Source organism: Pelophylax lessonae, assembly GCF_965119305.1.
Source record: "Pelophylax lessonae genome assembly, chromosome: 5".
Lineage (NCBI taxonomy): Eukaryota > Metazoa > Chordata > Amphibia > Anura > Ranidae > Pelophylax > Pelophylax lessonae.
The window spans coordinates 316,134,905-316,160,199 of record NC_138772.1 but is presented as its reverse complement, the minus strand read 5'-3'; the positions used below and the strand labels follow the sequence as shown (position 1 = coordinate 316,160,199).

The 25,295-nt window shown below is 43.0% G+C and overlaps 1 protein-coding gene across 1 annotated transcript in view; it reads right to left on the bottom strand.

The window, feature by feature from the left end:
• The window catches only part of LOC309556027 (inosine-uridine preferring nucleoside hydrolase-like), an 88,578-nt gene that overhangs the window by 51,347 nt on the left and 11,936 nt on the right, over positions 1 to 25,295 (bottom strand). Inside the window, exon 2 of the mRNA XM_082258294.1 lies at positions 20,028 to 20,215. Coding sequence (XP_082114420.1) covers positions 20,028 to 20,215 — 188 coding nt within the window. The remainder of the gene's footprint in view (positions 1 to 20,027; positions 20,216 to 25,295) is intronic.

The window sequence follows — 25,295 nt, the reverse complement described above, 5'->3', positions numbered from 1 at the left end:
AAAGGGGTACCACTTGTACGTGGACAATTTCTATTCAAGCGTGCCACTTTTTAGACACCTCTATCAATTGCAAATTGGCGCTTGTGGCACCGTGCGATCTAATCGCCGGGGCTTCCCCCAGCGGCTAGTGAATGCCCCACTGAGCTCGGGGGAGAGAGCCTGCTTGAGGTGCGAGGAATTGCTTGCAGTGAAGTGGAGGGACAAACGAAACGTTTACGTGCTGTCCTCCATTCACCCAGACACGGCAGTCCAAATTACTACGGTCACCGGTGTTGTTGTTGAGAAACCCCTCTGTGTCCACGACTATAACCGTAAAATGGGAGGGGTGGACTTCAACGACCAGATGATGGGACCGTACTTAATTGCCCGTAAGGCCAGACGCTGGTACAAAAAAGTGTCTGTATACCTATCTCAATTGGCTGTTTACAACGCTTTTGTCTTATACAAAGCTTCTGCTGGAACATTATCCTTCTTTCAATTCCAAGAAGAGATAATCAGAGCCCTTCCCCAACCAGATGCAGTGAGGCGGCTGCATGAGAGGCATTTTCCGCAATACCTCCCGAGTACCGATACCAAACGATACCCCCAAAAAAGATGCCGTGTCTGCAGCAAGCGCGGATTTAGGCGTGACACCCGGAATTATTGTCCCGACTGTCCTGACCGACCTGGTCTTTGCCACGGTGACTGTTTCCGTCGCTACCACACACTAGTGGATTATTAGCATAGGGTACAGCACGGCACAGTTTAGGGCACATTTACACAGGGTCTCAAAAGATGTTCGATGGCTATCGTCATTTTGAGAGACCCGAACCTGGAACCTGGAACTCGACGTTTGAAGAAAAAAAAAAAAATACATAAAAGCCAAAAATAGTTGTCGTCTCAGTCATTTTTTATGTTCTTCTACACTTCCTATGTACTTTTAATGTACTTTGTTTGTTTTTCATTCTTTTGTGACCTGTTTCTCTTGCAGGTACTCGTCGGCTACCACGCATTGATTTCATATATTCTGACACAAACAGTGTTTGCGCTCAGCATACATGGATACCTTTGCTGATAGCAGCTGTGGTGATTTTCTGATTTCAGCACTGCAGTTAAAATCCTATTTTGGTATACGTGGATAGTGTCGTGTATACCCATCATTAAATTCAGTGGGTGGTTGTTTGGGCGGTTAATGATGAGTAATACTACGCATTATTCCTGTGCTGATTTCTGATAGGTTCTCTTTTTTTTCGTTCAGCCCACAGGCTGCATGAAAAAAAAAAAACCTATATGCCAAACAAAGACCAGCAATGTACTGGTACGTTGCTGGACTTTGAGTGGTTATACCAGGATGATGCCTGCAGATTTAGGCATCATCTTGGTATCGTTTTTTACAGCAAGCGGTCGGCTTACATGTAAAAGCAATCCTAGCGGATAATTGGCCGCTAGACTGCTTTTACATGCAGTGGGAGGGGACTCCCCCCCCCCCTCCTGCCGCCTTCCGCTGCCTTCCACGGTTTTTCTCGGGCTCTCCTGTCCCACCGGTTAACCCGAGAGTGCAGCCGGTGGTTCAATTATCTAACCATAGAGCTGATTGGAGATGAGAATGGCTCCAATCATCTCTATGGCCTAAGATGCCGGAGGCTACGAGCATTTCATAACTTCTGTTTCGCCAGAAATAAACAGCGCCATTGGGAAATTGGGAAAGTATTTTATCACACCAATTTTGGTATGGTCAGATGCGTTAAGGTCAGAGGAAAGATCTAGAGTATAAAAGACCCCAATTTTTTTTAAAAAGAGTACCTGTCACTACAGATTGCTGTCATAGAGGAAATTTAAATTCACCGTGATAACAATAAAAATGATTAAAGAAAAAAAAATGAAAGAAAAGGTGTCAAAATAACATAAGAAAGCAAATTAAAAAAAAAAAAAAACAAAAAAAAAAAATCAAGCCCCCCTGTCCCCCCGTGCTTGCGCGCAAATGCGCGCACAAGCGTTGGTCTAGTGTCATATGTAAACCGCAATTTCAGCATGCATGTGAGGTATCGCCGTGAACGCCAGGTCGAGGGCAGTAATTGTTGTGGTAGACCTCCTCTGTAAGTCCAAAGTGGTAACCTGTAAAGACTTTTAAAGGCTTTTAAAACCGTACGTAGTTTGTTGCCGCGGCACGGGCGTGCGCAATTTTTAAAGCATGTCATGTTAGGTGTCTATGAACTCGGCATAAGATCATCTTTTAAATTTTACCAAACAATTTGGAATTATATAGTGTATTTCTGCATTAAAAATAAAAAAAGTGTTTTTTTACGCAAAAATTGCGTTTGGAAAATGTGTGCGCAAATACCGTGTAACAAAAAAAATTGCAACATCCACCATTTTGTTCTGTAGGGCCTCTGCTTTAAAAAAATATATAATGTTTGGGGGTTCAAAGTAATTTTCTTGTGAAAAAAAAATATTTTTTCATGTAAACAAAAACTCACAGAAAAGGCTTGGTTTTCAAGTGGTTAGAAGAGTGGGTGATGTGTTGCTAAAATTGAGCATAAAATGCCAGGACTGTTCAAACACCCCCCAAATTACCCCTTTTTGGAAAGTAGACACCCAAAGCTATTTGCTGAGAGGCATATTGAGTCCATGGAGTATTTTATATTTTGCCCTAAGTTTCAGGAAAATGACAATTTGTTTTTTTTTTTTTTTTTTTTTTTACACAAAGTTGTCACTAAATAATATATTGCTCACGCATGCCATGGGTATATGTGAAATGACACCCCAAAATACATTCTGCTGCTTCTCCGGAGTACAGGGATACCCCATGTGTGAGACTTTTTGTCAGTCTAGCCGCATACAGGACCCGGAAAACCAATCCGCACCTTCTGGCTTTCTAAGGGCGTAAATTGTTGATCTCACTCCTTACTACCTATCACACTTTTGAAGGCCATGAAATGCCAAAATGGCACAAAACCCCCCCAAATGACCCCATTTTGCAAAGTAGACACTCCAAGCTATTAGATGAGAGGCATGATGAGTCCATGGAATATGTTATATTTTGCCACAAGTTTCAGGAAAATTATTATTTTTTTTTTTTTTTTTTTACACAAAGTTGTCAGTAAATGATATAATGCTCACACAAGCCATGGGTATATGTGAAATGACACCCCAAAATACATTCTGCTGCTTCTCCTGAGTACAAGGATACCCCATGTGTGAGACTTTTTTGCAGTCTAGCCGCGTACAGGACCCGGAAAACCACTCCCCACCTTCAGGCTTTCTAAGGGCGTAAATTGTTGATCTCACTCCTTACTACCTATCACACTTTTGAAGGCCATGAAATGCCAAAATGGCACAAAACCCCCCCAAATGACCCCATTTTGCAAAGTAGACACTCCAAGCTATTAGATGAGAGGCATGATGAGTCCATGGAATATTTTATATTTTGCCACAAGTTTCAGGAAAATTATTATTTTTTTTTTTTTTTTTTACACAAAGTTGTCAGTAAATGATATAATGCTCACACATGCCATGGGTATATGTGAAATGACACCCCAAAATACATTCTGCTGCTTCTCCTGAGTACAAGGATACCCCATGTGTGAGACTTTTTTGCAGTCTAGCCGCGTACAGGACCCGGAAAACCACTCCCCACCTTCAGGCTTTCTAAGGGCGTAAATTGTTGATCTCACTCCTTACTACCTATCACACTTTTGAAGGCCATGAAACGCCAAGATGGCACAAAACCCCCCAAAATGACCTCATTTTGCAAAGTAGACACTCTAATCTATTTGCTGAGAGGCATGGTGAGTATTTTGCATCTCTCATTTTTTTTGGAAAATGAAGAAAAAACAGGAAAATGCATTTTTTTTCCTCTTTTTTCAAATTCCAAAACTTTGTGACAAAAAGTGAGATCTGCAAAACACCCAACATGCCTCTCTGCAAATAGCTTAGGGTGTCTACTTTCCGAAAAGGGGTCATTTGGAGGGGGGTTGTGCTGTCTTGGCATTTCATGGCCTCCGAAACTGTGATAGGTAGTCAGGAGTGAAATCAACAATTTACGCCCTTGGAAAGCCTGAAAGTGGGGGTTGGCTTTCGAGGACCTGTACTCGGCTAGACTGCAAAAAAGTCTCACACATGTGGTATCCCTGTACTCAGGAGAAGCAGCAGAATGTATTTTGGGGTGTCATTTCACATATACCCATGGCATGTGTGAGCAATATATCATTTAGTGACAACTTTGTGTAAAAAAACAAAAAAAAAAATAATAATAATATATTTCCCGGAACTTGTGGCAAAATATAAAATATTCCATGGACTCACCATGCCTCTCAGAAAATAGCTTGGGGTGTCTACTTTGCAAAATGGGGTCATTTGGGGGGTTTTGTGCTATCTTGAAATTTCAGGGCCTCCGAAACTGTGATGGGTAGTGAGGAGTAAAATCAGCAATTTACGCCATTAGAAAACCTAAAGATGGAGATTGATTTTCGGGGTCCCGTACACAGCTAGGCTCCCAAAAAGTCTCACATATGTGGTATCCCTGTACTCAGGAGAAGCAGCAGAATATATTTTGGGGTGTAATTACACATATACCCATGGCATGTGTGAGAAATTTATCTTTTAGTGACAACTTTGTGTTAAAAAAAACAATTTTTTTTTTTTTATTCATTTTTCAAACACCTGTGACAAAAAAATTAAATATTCAATGAGCTCAACATGCATCTCAGAACATTCCTTAGGATGTCTACTTTCCAAAAAGTGGTAATTTGGGTGGGTCTTGTACTGCCCTGCCATTTTAGCACTTCATGAATTGAGATAGGCAGTCAGAAATTAAAGCTGCGTAAAATTTCAGTATTTACACCATAGTTTGTAGACGCTATAACTTTTGCGCAAACCAATAAAAATACGCTCATTGAATTTTTTTTTGTCAAAGACATGTAGCTAAATATATTTTGGCCAAAAAATATGACATAAATTGAGTATATTGGATATTTTTTAAAAGACAAAGTTGAAAATTTCATTTTTTTGCAAAATTTTCGCTCTTTTTTTATTAATATCGCAAAAAATAAAAAGCGCAGAGGTGATCAAATACCACCAAAAGAAAGCTCTCTTTGTGGGAAAAAAAGGACGTAAATTTTGTTTGGGTACCACATTGCATGACCGCACAATTGTCAGTTAAAGTCGCACAGTGCCGAAGCACAAAAAGTGGTCTGGACGTAAGACAGCAAAATCCTCCGGTTGTAAAGTGGTTAAATAGGGATTAATAACCTTCAGGGCAGCATTCAAATGTAGTAGCACAGCACTCCATACAGCTAAGGGTAAATCTCAATGTTCTCACTGTTATGTGAATGTGCAGATAGCATACACATGGGGAGAGAGAGCCTGTTTATTTGTAGGTCGCCTTCCTTTTTTTTTTTAGAGTCAATCTTTGTCATAAAAATAGATAATACAAGAGCAAGGAAAAAAAATCCATCCTGCCCACTGTGCTTATATTCAGAATGGCAGGATTGGCTTTTGTAAGAGATCATCAACCTTACACCTAATTGTACACTCTAATGTTGAGACTGAGATAGGCATTGCAAGCATGAAGTAAGGAGGAGGATAAGAAGAGATATTCTGAAAGAGTTTATAAAAAAACAGAAGAAAAAAAACTGAACTCCAACTGTTCTAAGCAGCCCTGAACTTGATCCATGGTGGAAGTTCAGATCTAGAACACAGCACACAGAGAGAGACACCCACACTAATTATATATATATATATATATATATATATATATATATATATATATATATATATATATATATATATATATATATAAAAAATATACATATACATACATACAGGGAGTGCAGAATTATTAGGCAAATTAGTATTTTTGAGGATTCATTTTATTATTGAACAACAACCATGTTCTCAATGAACCCAAAAAACTCATTAATATCAAAGCTGACTATTTTTGGAAGTAGTTTTTAGTTTTAGCTATTTTAGGGGGATATCTGTGTGTGCAGGTGACTATTACTGTGCATAATTATTAGGCAACTTAACAAAAATCAAATATACAGTATACCCATTTCAATTATTTATTTTTACCAGTGAAACCAATATAACATCTCAACATTCACAAATATACATTTCTGACATTCAAAAACAAAACAAAAACAAATCAGTGAGCAATATAGCCACCTTTCTTTGCAAGGACACTCAAAAGCCTGCCATCCATGGATTCTGTCAGTGTTTTGATCTGTTCACCATCAACATTGCGTGCAGCAGCAACCACAGCCTCCCAGACACTGTTCAGAGAGGTGTACTGTTTTCCCTCCTTGTAAATCTCACATTTGATGATGGACCATAGGTTCTCAATGGGGTTCAGATCAGGTGAACAAGGAGGCCATGTCATTAGCTTTTCTTCGTCTATATCCTTTCTTGCCAGCCACGCTGTGGAGTACTTGGACGCGTGTGATGGAGCATTGTCCTGCATGAAAATCATGTTTTTCTTGAAGGATGCAGACTTCTTCCTGTACCACTGCTTGAAGAAGGTGTCTTCCAGAAACTGGCAGTAGGACTGGGAGTTGAGCTTGACTCCATCCTCAACCCGAAAAGGCCCCACAAGCTCATCTTTGATGATACCAGCCCAAACCAGTACTCCACCTCCACCTTGCTGGCGTCTGAGTCGGACTGGAGCTCTCTGCCCTTTACCAATCCAGCCACGGGCCCATCCATCTGGCCCATCAAGACTCACTCTCATTTCATCAGTCCATAAAACCTTTGAAAAATCAGTCTTGAGATATTTCTTGGCCCAGTCTTGACGTTTCAGCTTGTGTGTCTTGTTCAGTGGTGGTCTTCTTTCAGCCTTTCTTACCTTGGCCATGTTTCTGAGTATTGCACACCTTGTGCTTTTGGGCACTCCAGTGATGTTGCAGCTCTGAAATATGGCCAAACTGGTGGCAAGTGGCATCTTGGCAGCTGCACGCTTGACTTTTCTCAGTTCATGGGCTGTTATTTTGCGCCTTGGTTTTTCCACACGCTTCTTGCGACCCTGTTGACTATTTTGAATGAAATGCTTGATTGTTCGATGATCACGCTTCAGAAGCTTTGCAATTTTAAGAGTGCTGCATCCCTCTGCAAGATATCTCACTATTTTTGACTTTTCTGAGCCTGTCAAGTCCTTCTTTTGACCCATTTTGCCCAAGGAAAGGAAGTTGCCTAATAATTATGCACACCTGATATAGGGTGTTGATGTCATTAGACCACACCCCTTCTCATTACAGAGATGCACATCACCTAATATGCTTAATTGGTAGTAGGCTTTCGAGCCTATACAGCTTGGAGTAAGACAACATGCATAAAGAGGATGACGTGGTCAAAATACTCATTTTCCTAATAATTCTGCACTCCCTGTATATATACACACACACACACACGCACACACACACACACACACACACACACATATATACACATACACACAGCACTAAAAAAACAATATACCCGCAATAGCTTTGCCCACACAGAGACATACAGGCTGCACTGCCCATCAATGCAGTCTGATCAGTGTCCATCAATGTAGCCTTACCAGTCCACATCATTTCAGCCTCACCAGTGCCCATGTTGGTGGAACTCAGCTTTTACCCCAGGCTCACACTGGTGCGGTAAGGTGCGGGAACCCGCTCTGTACTCGTGCCAGTTCCGGCACCATATTTCCAGTTCACACTGCCCTGTGTGAACTTGCACATTAATCTGATCACATGGGTGAGAAGACCCATGCAATCCGATTCCACTGCAGGAAAAAAGAAGGCACGTGTGCCATTTTTCTTCCGCATCGAATGCAAGTTCAGCCATACAAGCATATGGCTGAACTCGCACTGCTCAGAGATCGCAACAGTGTGAACCGGGCTCACACAGCACACAACATACAACTGAATAGCAATCAGAATATAAATGCACTTACTGTCAAATTGGGTTTTCTACTCCTCGGCTGTCTGTCACTGACCAGCACAGGAGAACAGCAGGCAGCCCCTCTAGAGATCACTCAGAGAGCCAGTCAAGCGTGGCCAGGGGAGGGCTGGCAGCCTTGGGTCTGGGGGGCAAGTCCAGTCAAGTGGCCCATTGAACCATTCGCCAGCGCAGCCCAATCAGTGCCTGCCAGCGCAGCACAATCAGTGCCCGCCATTGCAGCCCATTTAGTGCCCATGGGATGTAGGGGGTCATAGGGGGTCATCTGGTGTGTCAGGATCGGTCTTAATAGAGCAACCTCTTTCGGGGGTGGGGGGGGCTGATGCCAACTTCCTCCAAGCTGCCTCTGCTCTGTGCTGTGATGCTCTGTCACGTCTCCTGCCCTCTCTCCCCCACGAGCCAGCGCCCGACATTCACTGCCCATTAGTCACGTCCAGTCGGCCCCTCCCACATGCCCTGGCTGCCTCTGAGTCCTGGGAGGTGGGAGTTGTAGTCCAGCTGCGCTGTTCGGTTCCTCTCACTGACAGGAGCTTGATTGCGGCCGGATTACAATTCCCATGATCCAGTGCTTCAGCCGGCCATCCAATCGGCGGCCGCCGCCCCCTCTCCCACCAATGATAGGCCGGCTGCTGGACCATCCATCTCTTATGTTGAAAAAAAAAAGTGAGGCACGGGCAGCGGCGGCAAAAACATCTGGCGGGCCGGATAAATGTCCCTGAGGACCCCTGCATTAGAGTATAGTGCAGCGCAAAAAAAAAAAAAAAATTCTTAAATGTATATTGTACACTGATGCTCTGAGGAAGGGGGTTTCAACCACCCCCCCCCTTATCTATGGCCCTGCTTCATTACGATACACTGCTATTTCTACCTACCACGGTCTGTGAGTACGTTAGCCCTGAGTGGTTTGTTTCTAATTGCCTGGTCTGGCGCTACAGGTTACGCAAGCTCGCTTACTGCATACACACTAGGGTACGGTCATCAGATACATTCTCACACGCTCTGCTTGCCTTGGTCTAGGTAGCCGCTACCTCATCAACATACACCTGGGCTCAGTTCCAGGTGGTTACGAGTTGGAGCAACATTGACATGGAGCCGTTCTGCAGGCACTTCGCCTACCAGAATCTCAGTATGTACTACTTGTCAATCATCAGCACACACCACTACTTGGTGTCCCAAATGTTGATCATTCTTTTCACTCCAGTACCAATAGGCAGGCGGCTATAGTTCCTCTACGAGGGTTTTCGGGTCAGGTGAACAAGCTGGGCAGACCCATTCATTAACTGGGTAGGTGCAGTTGTGCAATAATTATACGGGCTGCAACTATAACCAGTGTAGGCTCCTGCACATCTGTGATGTGGGTAATAAATCTGTGCTAACTGCTTCAGAGTGCACACCAAATCCACCTGTCTTGTCAGCCCTCTAGTTCTTCGTGTCTAAGCCAAGTCAGCTTGTCCTTTCTTGGGGCTTGTTTAGAACATCCATACCCTGCTTTTCAGATAGTTCCGGCTGGAGTGTTTTTTCTGAAGGTTTTCACACAGGCCTTATCACACTACCAACGGAAACCTTTTATATAACCTGGTGTCGGCAGGCAGTCATGCTCCTATTGTTGATCTGCCCATAAAGTAGATGGCCCTTCTAACACCATTACGTTTCTAGGTATAACTCTTGATACCAATCTTATGCTTGCCCGTGGAGAAATTTGTCTGAATACGTCAGGTCATTCACGAGTTTGTTAGGTCCCTGGTCTGTTTCAAAAGAGTTAGTCTCTTTTAGGGATGCTTAATTTCACAATGAGGATTATTCCACAGGGTAGATCTTTTGTTTCTAGGTTGTTGGCTCTTCTTCCCCTGCACCGGGATGCTGACTCACTGATGAGTTTGCAAGCTGATGCACAAGCCGATTTGCTCATGTGGGACCAGTTTCTTTGCGACTGGAATGGTATTTCCATATTCATTCCACAACCTATGACCAGGTCCCCCTAGAGTGTTTTAAGATGTTGCAACCTCAGTGAGTTTTACGGCCATTTTTGGGCATCAATGGTTGGCTAGTCGTTGGCCCCCAAAAGTGTTCCAACATTCCCAGTTTTGCTCAGACTTGAGCTTTGTTTGAAGTCTACCCGATATATGCTGCAGCATGTAGGGGGTCAGCCCCTTGAATGACTAACTTCAGTACACTGTAGTTCTATTGAGAAATTCCCACAGACTGTCATGCATCTTCCAGCCACAAGAGGTCACTGTTGTTGCTTTAGGTGAAGGGAGGAAGCAGGAAGTTCCAGGAAGTGTGTGGTGTTCGGCTCTCTATGGCTGTGCTGAGCTGAGGAAAGGTACTGCATGCTGTGGCCTTGAGAGGGATATAGACTGTATAATCCTGGGACAGAACAACAGGATCTTGCCAGAGGAGACAGAACTGAACTGTGATACAACGGACAGTAGCTGAGAACCAGAGAAAGAGAGGAGAGAACATCCCAGAGCACCTCAAGCAAATTACAGAGCAAGGGGCCAGACTGCAGTGACCTCCAAGTGACAGAACAAGATAAACTACTTGCAAAGAAACCCAGACCAGTGCATAAGAGACTGCAGCTACAGACAGCAAGGGACAGATCCAGAGACCTGACTGCATCCACCATCACAGAGACTGAGATAAAGCAGCTGTACCTACAGAACTGTGAGTTGCACCGGTGCTAACCTGTGGTAGGGCATAGAACAGGTTTCTGTAGACAGAGCGTTGCAGCAACGTGTCCCGGTTAGCGGGAATCAGATAGGATCATATAACAGAGTAGCCTGTTTCTCTGTGTGTGCGTTGGCGGGAACGCCATTTTAAGTATCACGTTGCAGTTAACTTTGCTGTAGACCTATGTAATCTGTTTTTACTGTTAACATCATTCTCCGGCCATTATACTCTGTTGGTTAATAAAGCCGGTATCTGCTTCAGCCTCTCTGTCTGCTGTACCGTACTTTAATTCTGCATTGCGGTCCCCTACTCCTCTGACCGCTACACAGCAGGTCACATAGGGCCCTGGTTGGTCTGGCAACACAGTGATTTTCTTTACTTATAATTTAGCTACAGCCGAAATTATCAATAAGGGTAGATCCGGGTCCCTCATCATTATGCCCTTCATGCACAGGTTGACATGTTTAGGCCTTACTTACATATTTAATTTCCTTGGTGAATTTATCAGTGGTAACGACAATAGTGAAGCAGACACCTTATCTCGTTTTAATTTCCCACTATTTTTCTTACAGCATCCAGAAGCAGATTGGTAGGCATGATGGTACCACCTTATTCCCTACTGATCATGGATTAGGCGCACTCTGGGCTCAGGCGGTTGACCTGGTTAATATTTCATTATCAAGAAAGACAATCAAAGCTTACACTACAGGTTGGAAGACTTTCGTTAAGATCCCCCTGGGGATGTCAAATATGTGATGGTTTTCGCTGCCTATTGCCATAGTGAATTGTCCCTATCGCTCAATACTATAAAGTTATATCTCAGGTTTTCAGCATTTCAAGTCCCTGCAGGATCCTGGCAGTCCTTCCATTTTGGCAGCCCACCCCCTCAAAGCTATGTTAAGGGGTATTCAGAAAGCTCAGGGGCAGTCACGTTTTACACGTTTACCCAGTTACTGGTTAGCTCTTCAGAGGCATGTCAGACATGCTGCCCCATTCCCGTTTGGTGTAGGTCCCAGTTAGTTCTCAAAGCAGCCATTTAAGTTTCTTTGGTCTCCTCAGACCCCGGGAGGTGTCCCAGCCCAGTGCTACTCAAAGGCAGTCTCACTCAGTTAACCGACCATTTTTCTCTGCAACTTCCCAACAATAAAAAAAACAGGCAGCGGGGCCAGGGATTTGTAGTGAATTATTACAAAACTAAAAGTAGCTGCTATCCTTAAGAGTCAGTTACTCCCTTTCCCAACATGTCCTCTCACCTGCAAGCAGTTCATTTCTCATGTTAGGATTTTGTTAACGCATTTAGGTTTAAAACCTAAATCATTTTCAGGACATTCATTTAGGATCAGTGCAGCATCCGCAGCCTCCATACAGGGGGTTCCTTCACACATTATCAAATATATGGGACGCTGGAATGCCTCTTGTTACAGTTGATATATACCAGAACCCCACGCTGAAGTCCATTAGGGCATTTGCTACTTTACTTGATTAAATTGTTCATGTTATCCTGTCATTAAGCATTTTCCCTCATACTTACTCTTGTGTTTTTTGCCCTCTTTTAGGTATACTGACCAGCACAACTTTAGCACACCTCAGGTTGTGGTAGTTACGGATATCGCATTTCTCGTTGAAGACTCAGATTACAAATATACAAGTAAAACTTATGCAAGGAGATTTGTTTAATCTCTGTGTATCATCTGAGGCTGTACACGTCACTGGGTACATGTTAGGGTTTATATCCACTTTCAGTATTGGGTGTATACATCTGTGGTACCCTAACCATGCTTTTTTAAACTGTTCATCTTTGTAGCTATATTTTGGGTATCTTTGAAGCTATATTTTGGGTAAAGAACCTAACAGGAAAGTAAGCATAGATTGCATGTCTGGGCAAATAAAAAAAAAAATAAAAATGCAACCTATGCAGTATATCACTGCAATACAAGCAGATTTCCCCCATGTTTCATGGTTTTAAAAATGCATAAATGAACACACAAACATATTTAATACTGCCAAATATTCAGTGAACATCCTGCAGTTAGCTGGCAATGCTGCCCCTGCTGGGCTGAAATCCAGAGTAATGTTGCTAGAATACCTCCCCTTCTCCATAGCACAAGGGTGAAGTGTTCAGTAGTTCAGCAGGGGTGAACTCAGGAAAGGCTGCCAATACGGTTTTAATCTCAATGCAGCAGGCAGTGTTGTCCGTTGACCACAAGAAGTTAGGAGCGGATTGTAGCAGGTATTTTTCTGTACTTGCAGTGTTTATAAAGTGACAAACATGGGGCAAAATGTGTGTATATTGGAGGGGGATGTACCAAATATGTTTTTTTCTTATTTTGCCCAGACATACCATTTTAAAAGTATGGCAAAAAAAAAAAAAAAGAGAAGGTGCTAAACTATGCCATTTCTTAAAACCATATAAACCAGGGGTAGGCAACGTTAAGGCTCCATTCACACATGGGCGTTTTTGAGTGTTTTTCAGGTCCAAAAACGCTAAAAAAAAAAAAAAAAACGCCTGTAGCTGAAATAAGTACATGAGCTTCTTTTTGGGCTGATTACCAGCATTTTTGATAGATGTCAATGCCTGCCTCCAAAAACTGCTGAAAAAAACGCCTGAACATCGCGGTAAAAAATTGCGGTAAAATCCGGGAGAAGTCAAAGATCACCGGGCACACTGTCACCTCCTTACACTGGATTTAAACTTCTAATTGCGGTACTACCATGTCGCAATCGCCTGCATTGCACGGGAATCATGGGCAACACATTGCCTACACATCACCTGTCAAACACACTCCGATGCATTTCAGAGGAGCAGCAGTGTCTTGCTGCACTTGTGAAGGAGCCCTTAGTGCTCACAATTATGCAATGCAGGAACCCTGCGAATCCACTGCAGGTTCCCACATCACTCTAGACTTGCTGACTCACAGGCAGTTAACACAGCCATATGCGAATCGCTGGGGGTGTCGATACAAAAAGTTAATGACACCCCCCCAGATCAGTTCGCATATCGCAGTGCGAACTGTCAGTTCGGACAGTAATCGGATCGCATAGGTGTGAACACCCATGTGATCCGATTCTGGTGCGGACCAAAAAAAGGGTCTTGTGTGACTTTGGTCTGAATGCGATGCGAATGCAGCCATACAATTTATATGGCTGAATTCACAATGCACAGACAACGCATGTGATTTGCAGAGTAGTACGCTGACATCACATATGTGTGAACCGGCACTTGCATTCCACAGCAGCACCCTTCGAGCTTGTTCATACCTAAAGTTGGGAGGCTAGTAAAATCCCTGCGGTTAAGTTTATCGCCCCCCAATCCCTACCCCCTTTAGCTGTTGAGGCAGCAGCCAAAAAGGTGTACACATGCCGCAGCGCAAATTATATCCCCTGTTGCTTTTGGTGGGAGTGCAGGGTACTTGCAGAGTGGCCATGCTTGGCAGGTGCTACACCCAGCAACCATGACAGGGCATATATCTCCTGTTGCGGCATGTGTACACCCCTGGCCACTACAGCTAAATGGGGTGCGGTTGGGGTGGTAAAAAAAAAACATGTCTTAACTATGGGATTTTAACACCCCTCCCCCCCCCCCCCAGCGGCAAATGTAAATGAACCCTTACAGTTCTGAGCCCGCTATAAAGGCTGCTTTCACACTAAATGTGCTGCGGTACCGCAGTAAATTTGCTACTTTTCTGGGTTAGCTGCACTTTGCCATAGACTATTATATCCTGCCGGTGTGGTGCACTCTAAAAGCACACCAAAACTCCTGCATTCAAGCAGGACATAATAAAAGTCTATGCCTAAGCGCAGCAAACCCACAGGAAAGCTGCATGTACACTGCACTACACCCGCGGTGTGGGTAACCAGCAGCTCATCAGTGTGAAAGCAGCCCAATATTATGCCCAGTGTATTGCTTCACGCTGACCTGAAGATCTTTCCTGCTGCCAGCAAAACCCTGGAGACCGCTAGCCTGAATATGAGGTGGAATGCAGTTGGTATCACCAGGACTGCTGCTAGAAATCAGGGGGCCCCATACAGCCTACCTTGGCAGGGCCTTCCCCTCGAATATATCAAGACAATATTTTCACTAAAATCATTATTAGCGGACACAAACATAACAGAGAACCTGTGTGAATTTGCCCTTTTTAATCGTTTTTTTACAATTAAAATTTATTATATATACACATATATACATACACACACACACACACACACACATAGTGAAAGGGAGGCACACAAGAAGGTGGGGGGGTTGGGGGGAGTCAGAAGCAGGCAGAACAGGGAGGGGGATCAGTGTCGGAGAAGCAATTACAGGAACGATGCCCTGTGTCTGTGTCTCTCCCGGCAGCAGCCGAAAGCTGGCAGGAGGGGGAGAAACTGGCTTTTTTTTAGCTGCTGCAGAGAGCCGCACAGGGCTTCTTTCTGTAATTGCCCCTCCACCCGACTGCACTGATTCTCCATGCTGTTGGGGCCCCCTGTGTGTCCAGGCCCCCTACAGGAGGGCTGGTGCCCCCCCCTTAGCGTCACTGGGTATCACTCTGTACGGAACAGGAGCCAGCACTACAGAGGAGACATCAGCTTATGCAGCTCTTGCTCCCTACTACAACTCCAACTTTAAAAGTAGTCATTCTGCATTGCACTATGTGTGATGCTCTGAAATGGCGAGGTCAGCAAGCCCAGACCGCGATCTACCTTTTCACCTGGCTGCGATCTATTAGTAGATCACAATCTACAGGTTGCTGACCCCTGATATAAACCATATAAAATAAGGAATATAGGCTTACATTATTTTTAGAATCAGTATAATTACCATAATGTTGTACTTGACCTAAATAAAGTATGTACAAATGTAATTATAGGTAAGTATCTGAAAATTAACAGTGTAGGCAAAGCCAGTTCTTTCTATTTTCTGTTTCTTGGAAGAAGTAGTGTTACACCCAAAGCTTTAGAGGAGTGGGTGGGAGGGTGACAGACACTATATACTGTACAATACATAATTATAACTGTAGCATAATTGCTGATCTAAGCTATTCAATTTATTGAACATGCACACCCTCGGCAGCAGCTGTGAAACATGTTTGGGGCCTCCATTGCCCTGTACAGAGGTTGCAAGCCAACAGCTGACCCTTTGAGGGGTGCTGGCTCTCAATCCCAGCCATACCCGATTGTTTGAGTCCCCACTGATGACAGCTGACCCTTTGAGGGGTGCTGGCTCTCAATCCCAGCCATACCCGATTGTTTGAGTCCCCACTGATGATTGGGAGTGAATCAGAGGCTCCTAAATATGTGATCACTACGTCAGCAATGACCTATTGAGAACATACAGGCTGGAAACATATAATAAATAAATAAAAGCCTCCAGCCTGCAGAAAAAAAAAAAAAAATAAATAAAACACTGGCACCTAGCAGCATGCAGAACACTGGCATGAAGAAAAGAAAAAAAAAAAAAATGATATAGGGAAAATACGTACTTGTAATAATTTTGCACATTTTACAGCCAAAAAAAAAAAAAAAAAAAAAAGCAGTTAAATAAAGTTCTTCTATGTTCTTAAAACACAAAAACTATTTTGATATGCAAAATTAGGTATAGAGTTAACTGATGCTTGGCGACACTGCTGAACCTGGACTGGGTGACTAATGACCTGGTCCTAATGACCGCTGGACATGAAATAGAAAAGAAAAGTGTCATTTTTAAAACATCAAAATGTTTATCATATCTACCTATTGGTAACCACTTGAAGAACCTTTTGGTGGTATTTGATCACACTTTTTTTTTTTAAAAAAAAAAATGTAAAAAAAAGACATTTTTGAAAAAAAAAAAATATATATATATTTTCTACTTCAGTTAAATATATACACAATATTTATATACAATATTTAATGTATTTATATTCAATATTTAAATACACAAAATATTTAATAAATCATAAATAAAATATATACACAATAAAGTCAAATTGCTTCATCAATTTATGCCAAAATGTATTCTGCTACATGTATTTAGTAAACAAAAATCTCAAGAAGTGTATAGTAATTGGTTTGTGTGAAAGGTGAAAATTGATCCATCCTTATGTACTGGCTTTTGCATTTCTTGAGGCCCTAAATTGCCAGGACAGTACAAATGCCACTTAAATTACCCCTTTTTAAAATGTAGATACTGTGACCCAAAGTAGATAGTCTGAGGTATTTACCAAGAGGCATGCCGAGTTTTTTGAAGTTGTAATTTGTCACAATTATTTGGAAAATAAGTTAAATAAAATGTGCGTTTTTTTTTTTTGTTTTTTTTATTACATACTGTCACCAAGGCAGTACAGAGTCATCATATTACTGGTGTGGTGGCAATCAGGTATACTGACTGGTATGTAAAATAATTAAAATGTTTACATTTTTTAAACTGATTTTTTTTTTTTTTTTTACATCCTGTCAGAGCAGCCCAGCATCACCATAGTGATACTGTACTACTCAGGGGGGTGATCATGAATTTTTTTTTAAAACTTTTTTTTTTACACCGTTATTGCTTTTAGAGTGAAGAAAGTAATGGTTTTAGCTGTCATGAAGAAGCAGCTTGCTTTTGGTTGTGCTCTGTGATTGGCTACAACTATCACATGGGCCAGGTATCCTGTGCTTGCTGTGGGCTAATCACAGATCAAAATGCCTTTTATGAATGGAAAGCTATTCATGACAGTTTTTTTTTTTTTTTTCTTTTTTTTTTTTACATGCTATCATGTGATTGCAAATACCAATCATATCGATCCAATGATGTCCAGTTACCAATTACCGATAGCTGTAATCCACTGTGTCTGTCACAGGAGGAGCGTGGTGGTGGGCACTCCTAACCCCGAGCAGGCATAATCATGTATATGTTATTGCCTGCACATGGCGCCCCGCCGCAGTATAATTAAAGAAATTATGTTGCATAGTTGTTGGATTTAGGTTTTTAGCTAGTAACTAAATTTGAATTCTTCTCTCTCAATCATGCATCTTTATAAAGTCACCAACCTAGAATGCTTTGATGCTTTAGGTAGATACAAAAACTTTAGTATACTAACATTTGCTAATCACAAAAGGCAAAAACATAAAATATCTTGTGCTGAGCTACTGCCATTTGGGAAGTGTAATTTATTTATTTTTTTTTTTATTACAGAACATCTCACAACTTCCGAGCTTCTGAGAATGAGGGCCAACACAGGGAGGAAGTGACTTGCGGCTTGCTATGCAGCAAAGAACTGGGTGTGGCAAAACAGAGTAGGAGGGTCTAAGAGACATGGTTAAACAAAACCTGGGCTTCCTTGTACCTATAAAATACATTGAGGCAGGGGCCTCCATAATTGCTGTTGTGTTAGCCTATTCAGCCCTGACTTGTCACATGTAGCAATTTGGGATCTTTACTGGGCAGATGCAAAGGGCACCATTTTGTGGAAGGAAGCAGCAAAGCACACACTGATTTTTTGTTAAACAGGCATACAGGACAAGAGAAGAAGTGGTACTTTTCAGACACCGCAGAGTCAATAATACAGAAAAAGAGAAGATGATACTTAGAATGCGGTGTACCCGGAAAACACAAGAGTATCACAACAGCAATGGAAAACTCAGCCCAACCTTAGTCGATGTCATTAAGGCCCTGTTCACATGTAGCGATTTGGGATCATGGGCTGGCAGTATACCTGCGATTCTGCCTGCAATTCCAAATCACACTGCAATGCTGGCAAAACGCAGCACGTGTGCCTTTCATTTTTAGTGGCACCAAAACATGGTGTGGTTTTGGATCCTTGTGTGATAAATCGCTCAACAATCACAGCAAAACCACACCAAATTTTGGTGTCACTAAAAATGGACTAGGACACAAACATAAGTGCTACGTTTTGCCAGCATTGCCGTGCGCTTTGGATTGGAATCTGGGTGTGGCGGAAGGCGTAATCACAGGAATATTCTGCCAATAATCCCAAAATGCTACATGTGAACAGTCAGGGCCTAGCAGGCTAACACAACAGCAATTATAGAAGACTCAGCACCTCAATCAAACCAGTAGGCCTAGCATTGCATGGAAAGGATCAACAACTTCCTCAGCAGGACTACAATGTAGCAAGCTAGCAGCATACATTTAAATATGGATTAATAACCTTCAGGGCAGCATTCAAATGTAGTAGCACAGCACTCCATACAGCTAAGGGAAATATCAGAATGTCCCCACTGTTATGTGAATGTGCAGATAGCACACACATGGGAAGAGAGCCTGTTCATTTGTAGGTCGCCTTCCTTTTTTTCAGAGCCAATCTTTGTCATAAAATAGATAACACTAGAGCAAAGAAAAAAAATCCATCCTGCCCACTGTGCTTCTATTCAGAATGGCAGGATTGGCTTTTGTAAGAGATAATCAACCTTACACCCTAATGTTGAGACTGAGGTATGCATTGCAAACATGAAAGGAGAGAAAGAGAGAAAGAGAGAAAGAGAGAGAGACCTGGTGGTTGTTGGCGACTTGTCCTCCTGAGGTTAAGGTCCAAACTCCAGCACAGCAGCACTTCAGCGAAAATTGAGATGATCCTTCCTCATGGTACTGGCAAGCAGGCAGGCTCAGCTGAGCTAACAGCACTCAGGCTCAGGCAGCTCCTTCCCCAAAGGCAGGAAGTGGCAGCTCGAAGAGAAGAGGAGCCGATCATATGTGTCATTGGGCGAGATAGGTGCTGCCCGCTCCCTCCACTCTGCTCTCAGCGCTGCTGTTCTCCTGGAAGCTTATGTAACTGGCTGGACAAGTCAAGACTCTGGAGTCTCAGTCTGGACTAGAGAGGAGGTGTGGAGGCAGAGCAGACAGACGAGAGCACTGTCAGCCAGCGCCTCCCTCATCCCAAGCCAAGCCTACAGCCCGGGCGGCGCTCCAGGTGGTCAGGTGGAGTAACAGCAGGCAGCAGCATTAAAACAACAATATATTAGAGCCTAGTGCGGCACATGTATATTGTACACTGATGCTCGGGGGGGGGGGGGGGGAGGTTTCAACCCCCCTTTTGACATAGTAGTGTACATGTTATACTTTGTCCCATCTTCCCAGGTGCCCTGTAACACTAGCTGCAATAGACGGCTGCTCTTGAAAGCCAGCGCCTGCTTTCGGCTTCTAACACTTGCCCAAAGCAAGCACCAGCAAGAGGAATGCAGAGGGGATGTGCCAGTTTTGCACAGGTGCTGGCTATCAAAGCAGCCATTCCCTTGCTAGCTGTTGGGCAACCATGTGCAAAGGGCAACCTGTCCAACATTGCAGTTAGTTTTACAGGGCACCTAGGAAGATGGGGCAAAGTGCTGCATGTACTTTGTCCCATGGGGAACTAGATAATGTATAAAAATAGGGATAACTCTTCTTTAATGCAAAAATTAAAACTTAACACCCTATTAGCACAACAGTAGATACAGACTACAGCAAAAAAAACTATTTATAATATGCAAACATAACTGTTACTTACATCTAATCGGTCACAAATTTTGAGGACACGTAGAACATTCTTGCACACATTTTCCAATCCAGTATTTCCGCCTACACACGTAATTCCCAAAATTTTAACATTTGGAGAGGCTGTTGCCATCATAATAGCCTGGGCATCATCAGTACCACAGTCCACATCTAGAAGTAGTAACTTCTTCTGAGGCTTTGCTGTAAAAGAAGGTAACACTATATTCAATATCAGTTTGAAAATTGTTAGGCATACAGTTCTATATTAATTCTACTCTTGTACTCTATAGGATTTTAAATTACGGCTAAATTTCAAACTCAATAGAAAATATTAAAGACATATCTGACAGATGTAAATTACACACTAAAAGGATAATGTAAATACATTTCAAGCAGAGGATATGAATGTTTGGACTCCTGAACCAGCATCTACATCTCCAACTAATGGCAAAAAAAAAAAAAAAAAAATGGAAGGTCTGCGTGGGGCAGAGGCAATGACTGGCTGCCATTGCCTTAGTGGACAACCAGGGCTTTTGCCTCATATTCACTAACCTGCCACTTTATTAGGTACACCTTGCTAGTACCAGATTGGATCCCCTTTTTCCTTCAGAACTGCCTTAATTCTTCCTGGCATAGATTCAACAAGGTGTTGGAAACATTCCTCAGAGATTTTGGTCCATATTGACACGCTAGCATTATGAAGTTGCTGCAGATTTGTCAGCTGCACACCCATGGTGCGAATTACCTGTTCCACCACATCCCAAAGTTGCTCTATTGGATTGAGATCTGGTGACTGTGGAGGCCATTGGAGTACAGTGAACTCATGGTCCTGTTCAGGAAACCAGTTTGGGATGATTTGAGCTTCGTGCCATGGTGCATTATCCTGCTGGAAGTAGCCATCAGAAGATGGATACACTGTAGTCATAAAGGGATGAACATGGTCCGCAACAATACTCAGGTAGGCTGTGGCATTTAAACGATGCTCAGTTGGTACTAAGAGGTCCAAAGTATATTCAGTGCTTCTAGAGACTTATTGCTCCTGGGCTCCCTGCACTGCAAGATACTTTCCCTCCTCCTCTTGTACATCCCAATGACCCCCTGTTTTTTGTAGTATTTAGTCAGCTGTTGGCTACTCTGACGAATGCCAATCACTCCTTAAGACTCCTCCTGCAGGGTGTAGAGTGTGCATGGTAGATTATAGTTCTCCTTTCTTCCCCTGTCCCTACTTTTAGGATATCCCCTTCCTTATTTTTAAATTACAATGTATGTATATCCCTATTTGTAAAAAACCCAACATTTAAGATCTAGTTGTCCTTCATGAAGAGCACATTTTTCACAACTTCTCTCCCCATGCTGCCACTATTCCTGTCACTCTTGTTGGCAATTCCCAAAAGTCAAAGTAACAGCCAGGAATTGCTGTGTATAACAGCCATAATTAATGGTTTATATATACAATGCAACCTTATTACATGACATTTTACTTGGTTGTATTCATATAAAGATGTAAAAAAAGGGTAACCTTTGATCACCATAAGATGTAGGTTAAGCAACTTTTGCAAGTAAAAAAAAAAAATGAAATTAGGAAAAAAAAATGGATTTTTAAATACAACTTACCTGTAAAATCCATTTCTTGAAGTACATCACGGGACACAGATCCATAATCATAACATATGGGTTATATAGGCCACCTACAGGTGAAGGACACTGGCAACCAATCAGAATTGATGACCCCCTATATAGCCCCTCCCACACAGGAAGTACCTCAGTTTTGTAGCAAGCAATAAAAGACCCCATAGAAGAGGGGAGGGACCTCTGTGTCCCGTGATGTACTTCAAGAAATTGATTTTACAGGTAAGTTGTATTAAAAATCAATTTTTCTTTTCGTACATCACGGGACACAGAGCCACAGAGCCATAATCATAACATATGGGACGTCCCAAAGCAATGCAGGAGGGGGGGGGGGGGGAACACCAAAACAATATCGCTATCTGACCCTTAACCGAAGGATTACACCACTGCCTGCAGTACACTGCGGCCAAAGCAGACTCCTCCTGGGTCCCAACATCCACTCTATAGAAACGAGTGAACGTATGCACCGACGACCAAGTTGCGGCCTTGCAAATTTGAGCCATAGAGGCTTGATGGCGATGTGCCCAAGAGGCACCTACTCCTCTGGTAGATTGGGCCTTTACAGGAAAAAGGTGGAACATTTCCTACTAAACCATACGCCTGGGTAATAACCTGACGAATCCAACAGGAAATCATAGATTTAGATGCTGCTAACCCCTTCCTGGGGCCTGCTGGCAGCACAAACAAGCTCTCGGTTTTATGAATATGAGCCGTTTCCTGTAAATAAGATTTAAGTGCATGCATTACATCAAGGGAATGCAATAACTTTTCCTCCTCTGAGTGAGGATCTGGAAAAAATGAAGGTAGTATAATGTCCTGATTTAAATGAAAGGCGGACACTACCTTGGGCAAAAAATCTGGGTGAGGATGTAAAATCACCCTATCTTGATAAAATATCAAGAATGGCTCTTTACAAAAAAAAGAGCTGCTAGTTCGATACCCTTCTAGCCAAAGTTATCGCAATCAAAAAGACCAGTTTCTTGGTCAAAAGAACCAGGTGAACCTGCCGCAGAGGTTCAAAAGGCTGTTTTTGCAAAACTGCCAACACCAAATTTAAGTCCCAAGAACACAATGGTGGCTTCACTGGAGGAAGCAAATGTACTATTCCCCGGATGAAGGTTTGCACCAACGAATGGGAAGCGATTGGTTTCTGGAAAAAGACCGATAAAGCTGAAACCTGCCCTTTAATTGTGCTCAGGGCTAATTTCACATTTACCCCTGCTTGCAGTAAGGATAGAATTCTCCCGATGATATATGTGTGGGCATGCCATTTCCTGGCTTCACACCAGGCAATGTAGGACTTCCAGACCCTGTAATAAATATTTCTAGAGACTGGCTTCCTGGGGTTATCAGAGTATGAACTGTGGGGCCAGACACACCCTGCTCTTTCAAGATTAAGGCTTCAATAACCAAGCCGTCAAATTTAGCAACTGTACAGCAGGGTGGAATATCATGCCTTGAGAAAGAAAGTCCGGTTGCAGTGGAAGGACCCAGGGCCTCGTCACTGCCAACTTCTGGATTGGTGCATAAATTCTCCTCGGCCAAGCTGGGGCTATCAGAATTACTGGTTTCCCCTCCAGCTGGATCCTGCGCAACAGACGCGATATCAGCTGTACCAAAGGAAAGGCATAGATCAGGGAATACTCCTCCCAAGGAGTCAAAGCATCCGCTCCGACTGCGAGTGGATCCCTGGTCCTGGACACAAATCTCTCCAATTTGTTGTTGAACCTGGATGCCAACAGATCTACGTCTGGGACCCCCCAGCGTAGGCAAATCAATTGAAAAATCTCGGAATATAAGGACCATTCCCCCGGAGACATCTGTTGATGGCTCAAGTAATCTGCCTGCCAGTGCTCTATTCCCGGAATGAATACTGCTGTCAGGCATGGAACAAACTTCTCTGCCCAGGACAGGATGATTTCCACCTCTTTCTGGGCTGCAAGACTCCTTGTGCCTCCTTGATGGTTGACATAAGCCACTGGCGAAAAAAACTGAGGTACTTCCTGTGTGGGAGGGGCTATATAGGGGGGTCATCAATTCTGATTGGTTGTCAGTGTCCTTCACCTGTAGGTGGCCTATATAACCCATATGTTATGATTATGGCTCTGTGTCCCGTGATGTACGAAAAGAAACATGGTTTACTTCTTAAACCCTAATTAATGCTCAGTTAAAGTAGAGATAAAGCAAAAATGTATTTTTTAGTTTTGTATATAGAGTGAAGGAGGGTTCCTTTGAAGCTGACAGCCAACATTTTATAAATCTCCAGGACCCGTTAATGTTCCCAGATGCACCTACTAAAAACGTCTGGTCTTTACCGATCAATTGGGCACAGGAGGAAAAAAAAATACCCATCATCATCTCGGACAAGTCTAGTCAGCTACCTCTGCAACCGCAAAAGGTGATTGAATCCTTTTCCACAACCATCACCAGGAGGTAAATAAGCATTAGGCTCCCATATAGGAGCTATAAGACAGGACCTCGGATTGCCAGATGCAGCACCCGAGTCATCAGAGTCCCAGCTCTCCAACTGTAAAACTGCTGGAGAGGGAGCTGGTGCAGGTGAAGGAAAAGAAGCAGAACTTATGAAGTCTGGTAGTTGACGGTGTCCCTTTTAGGTGGATTGTCCACTGGATAACCTCCCTCACAGGCCAGAATTTCTGTGCTCGCCACTTCCTCTTCAGGCACAAATGCAACCTTGGGCTATGTTTGGTGGATCCTACGCGATCCCCTTTATCCATCAGATGTTGTCCCTGCATGTAATGACATCAGCAGCATGCCTAAGGTGTGGTGACTTGTACAAAGCGGGAGACAAGGGGTTGCTTCCTCTTTGTCTCCATGCTTCTCTCTGATGACTTGAGGAATTTTCTGAGGGGGACCCTGAGCCTAGGACACAACTACCCTTTAAAAAATGTTACCTGTATGCAGTAAGAAAGTATTCAGGCAACTCTTAAAACACATTATTTGAACTGAGAATTGGTGTTGAACGCATGACAATGCAAAGTATAACTAAAGGCAAAACCTTTATTTTTTTTAACTTTGGATAGAATAGAGAGTAGTGGACGAACATCGGACGGGGTGGTTCGCGAACGCCATCCATGAACTTTCTCAAAATGTTCTTGGCGGACCCCATTCGCTTTAATGGCAGGCGAACATTAAAAACCTCCAGGTCATATTTGCAGCCACAAAATACTTACTAGCTGTGCACACATAGTCCCACAAACATGGACACTGACATACCAGAAGAAGTATTGCTATTGGTAAAGTTGCCATAAACTTTTTTTTTTTTTTTCCAGCCAAAATTTATTACAGGCCCCAAAAATTAGCCAACAGGCGTTCACCTGACAGCAAAGAACTTGATATTCTGTGGCTGGAGGTACATTAGGCATTCACAGGATAAATAAGTGTTGGCCAGTACAGGCCCCAAAAATTAGGCATTCAACGGACATAAAAGGCCTTTCATGCCGCTGTATTTACCTAAGACCAGGACCATGAATTGTTATGGGTGGTGGCGGATATTTGTGGGCTGTCATGAGGAATTTGAATCAAACATGGTCTACTGGTGACATGTGTTGAATTCCTCCGAGATCGATGTCTCTTCATTTTTATATATGTGAGGTAGTCAACACTGTCGTGAGCTAGGCGAGTGTGCTTA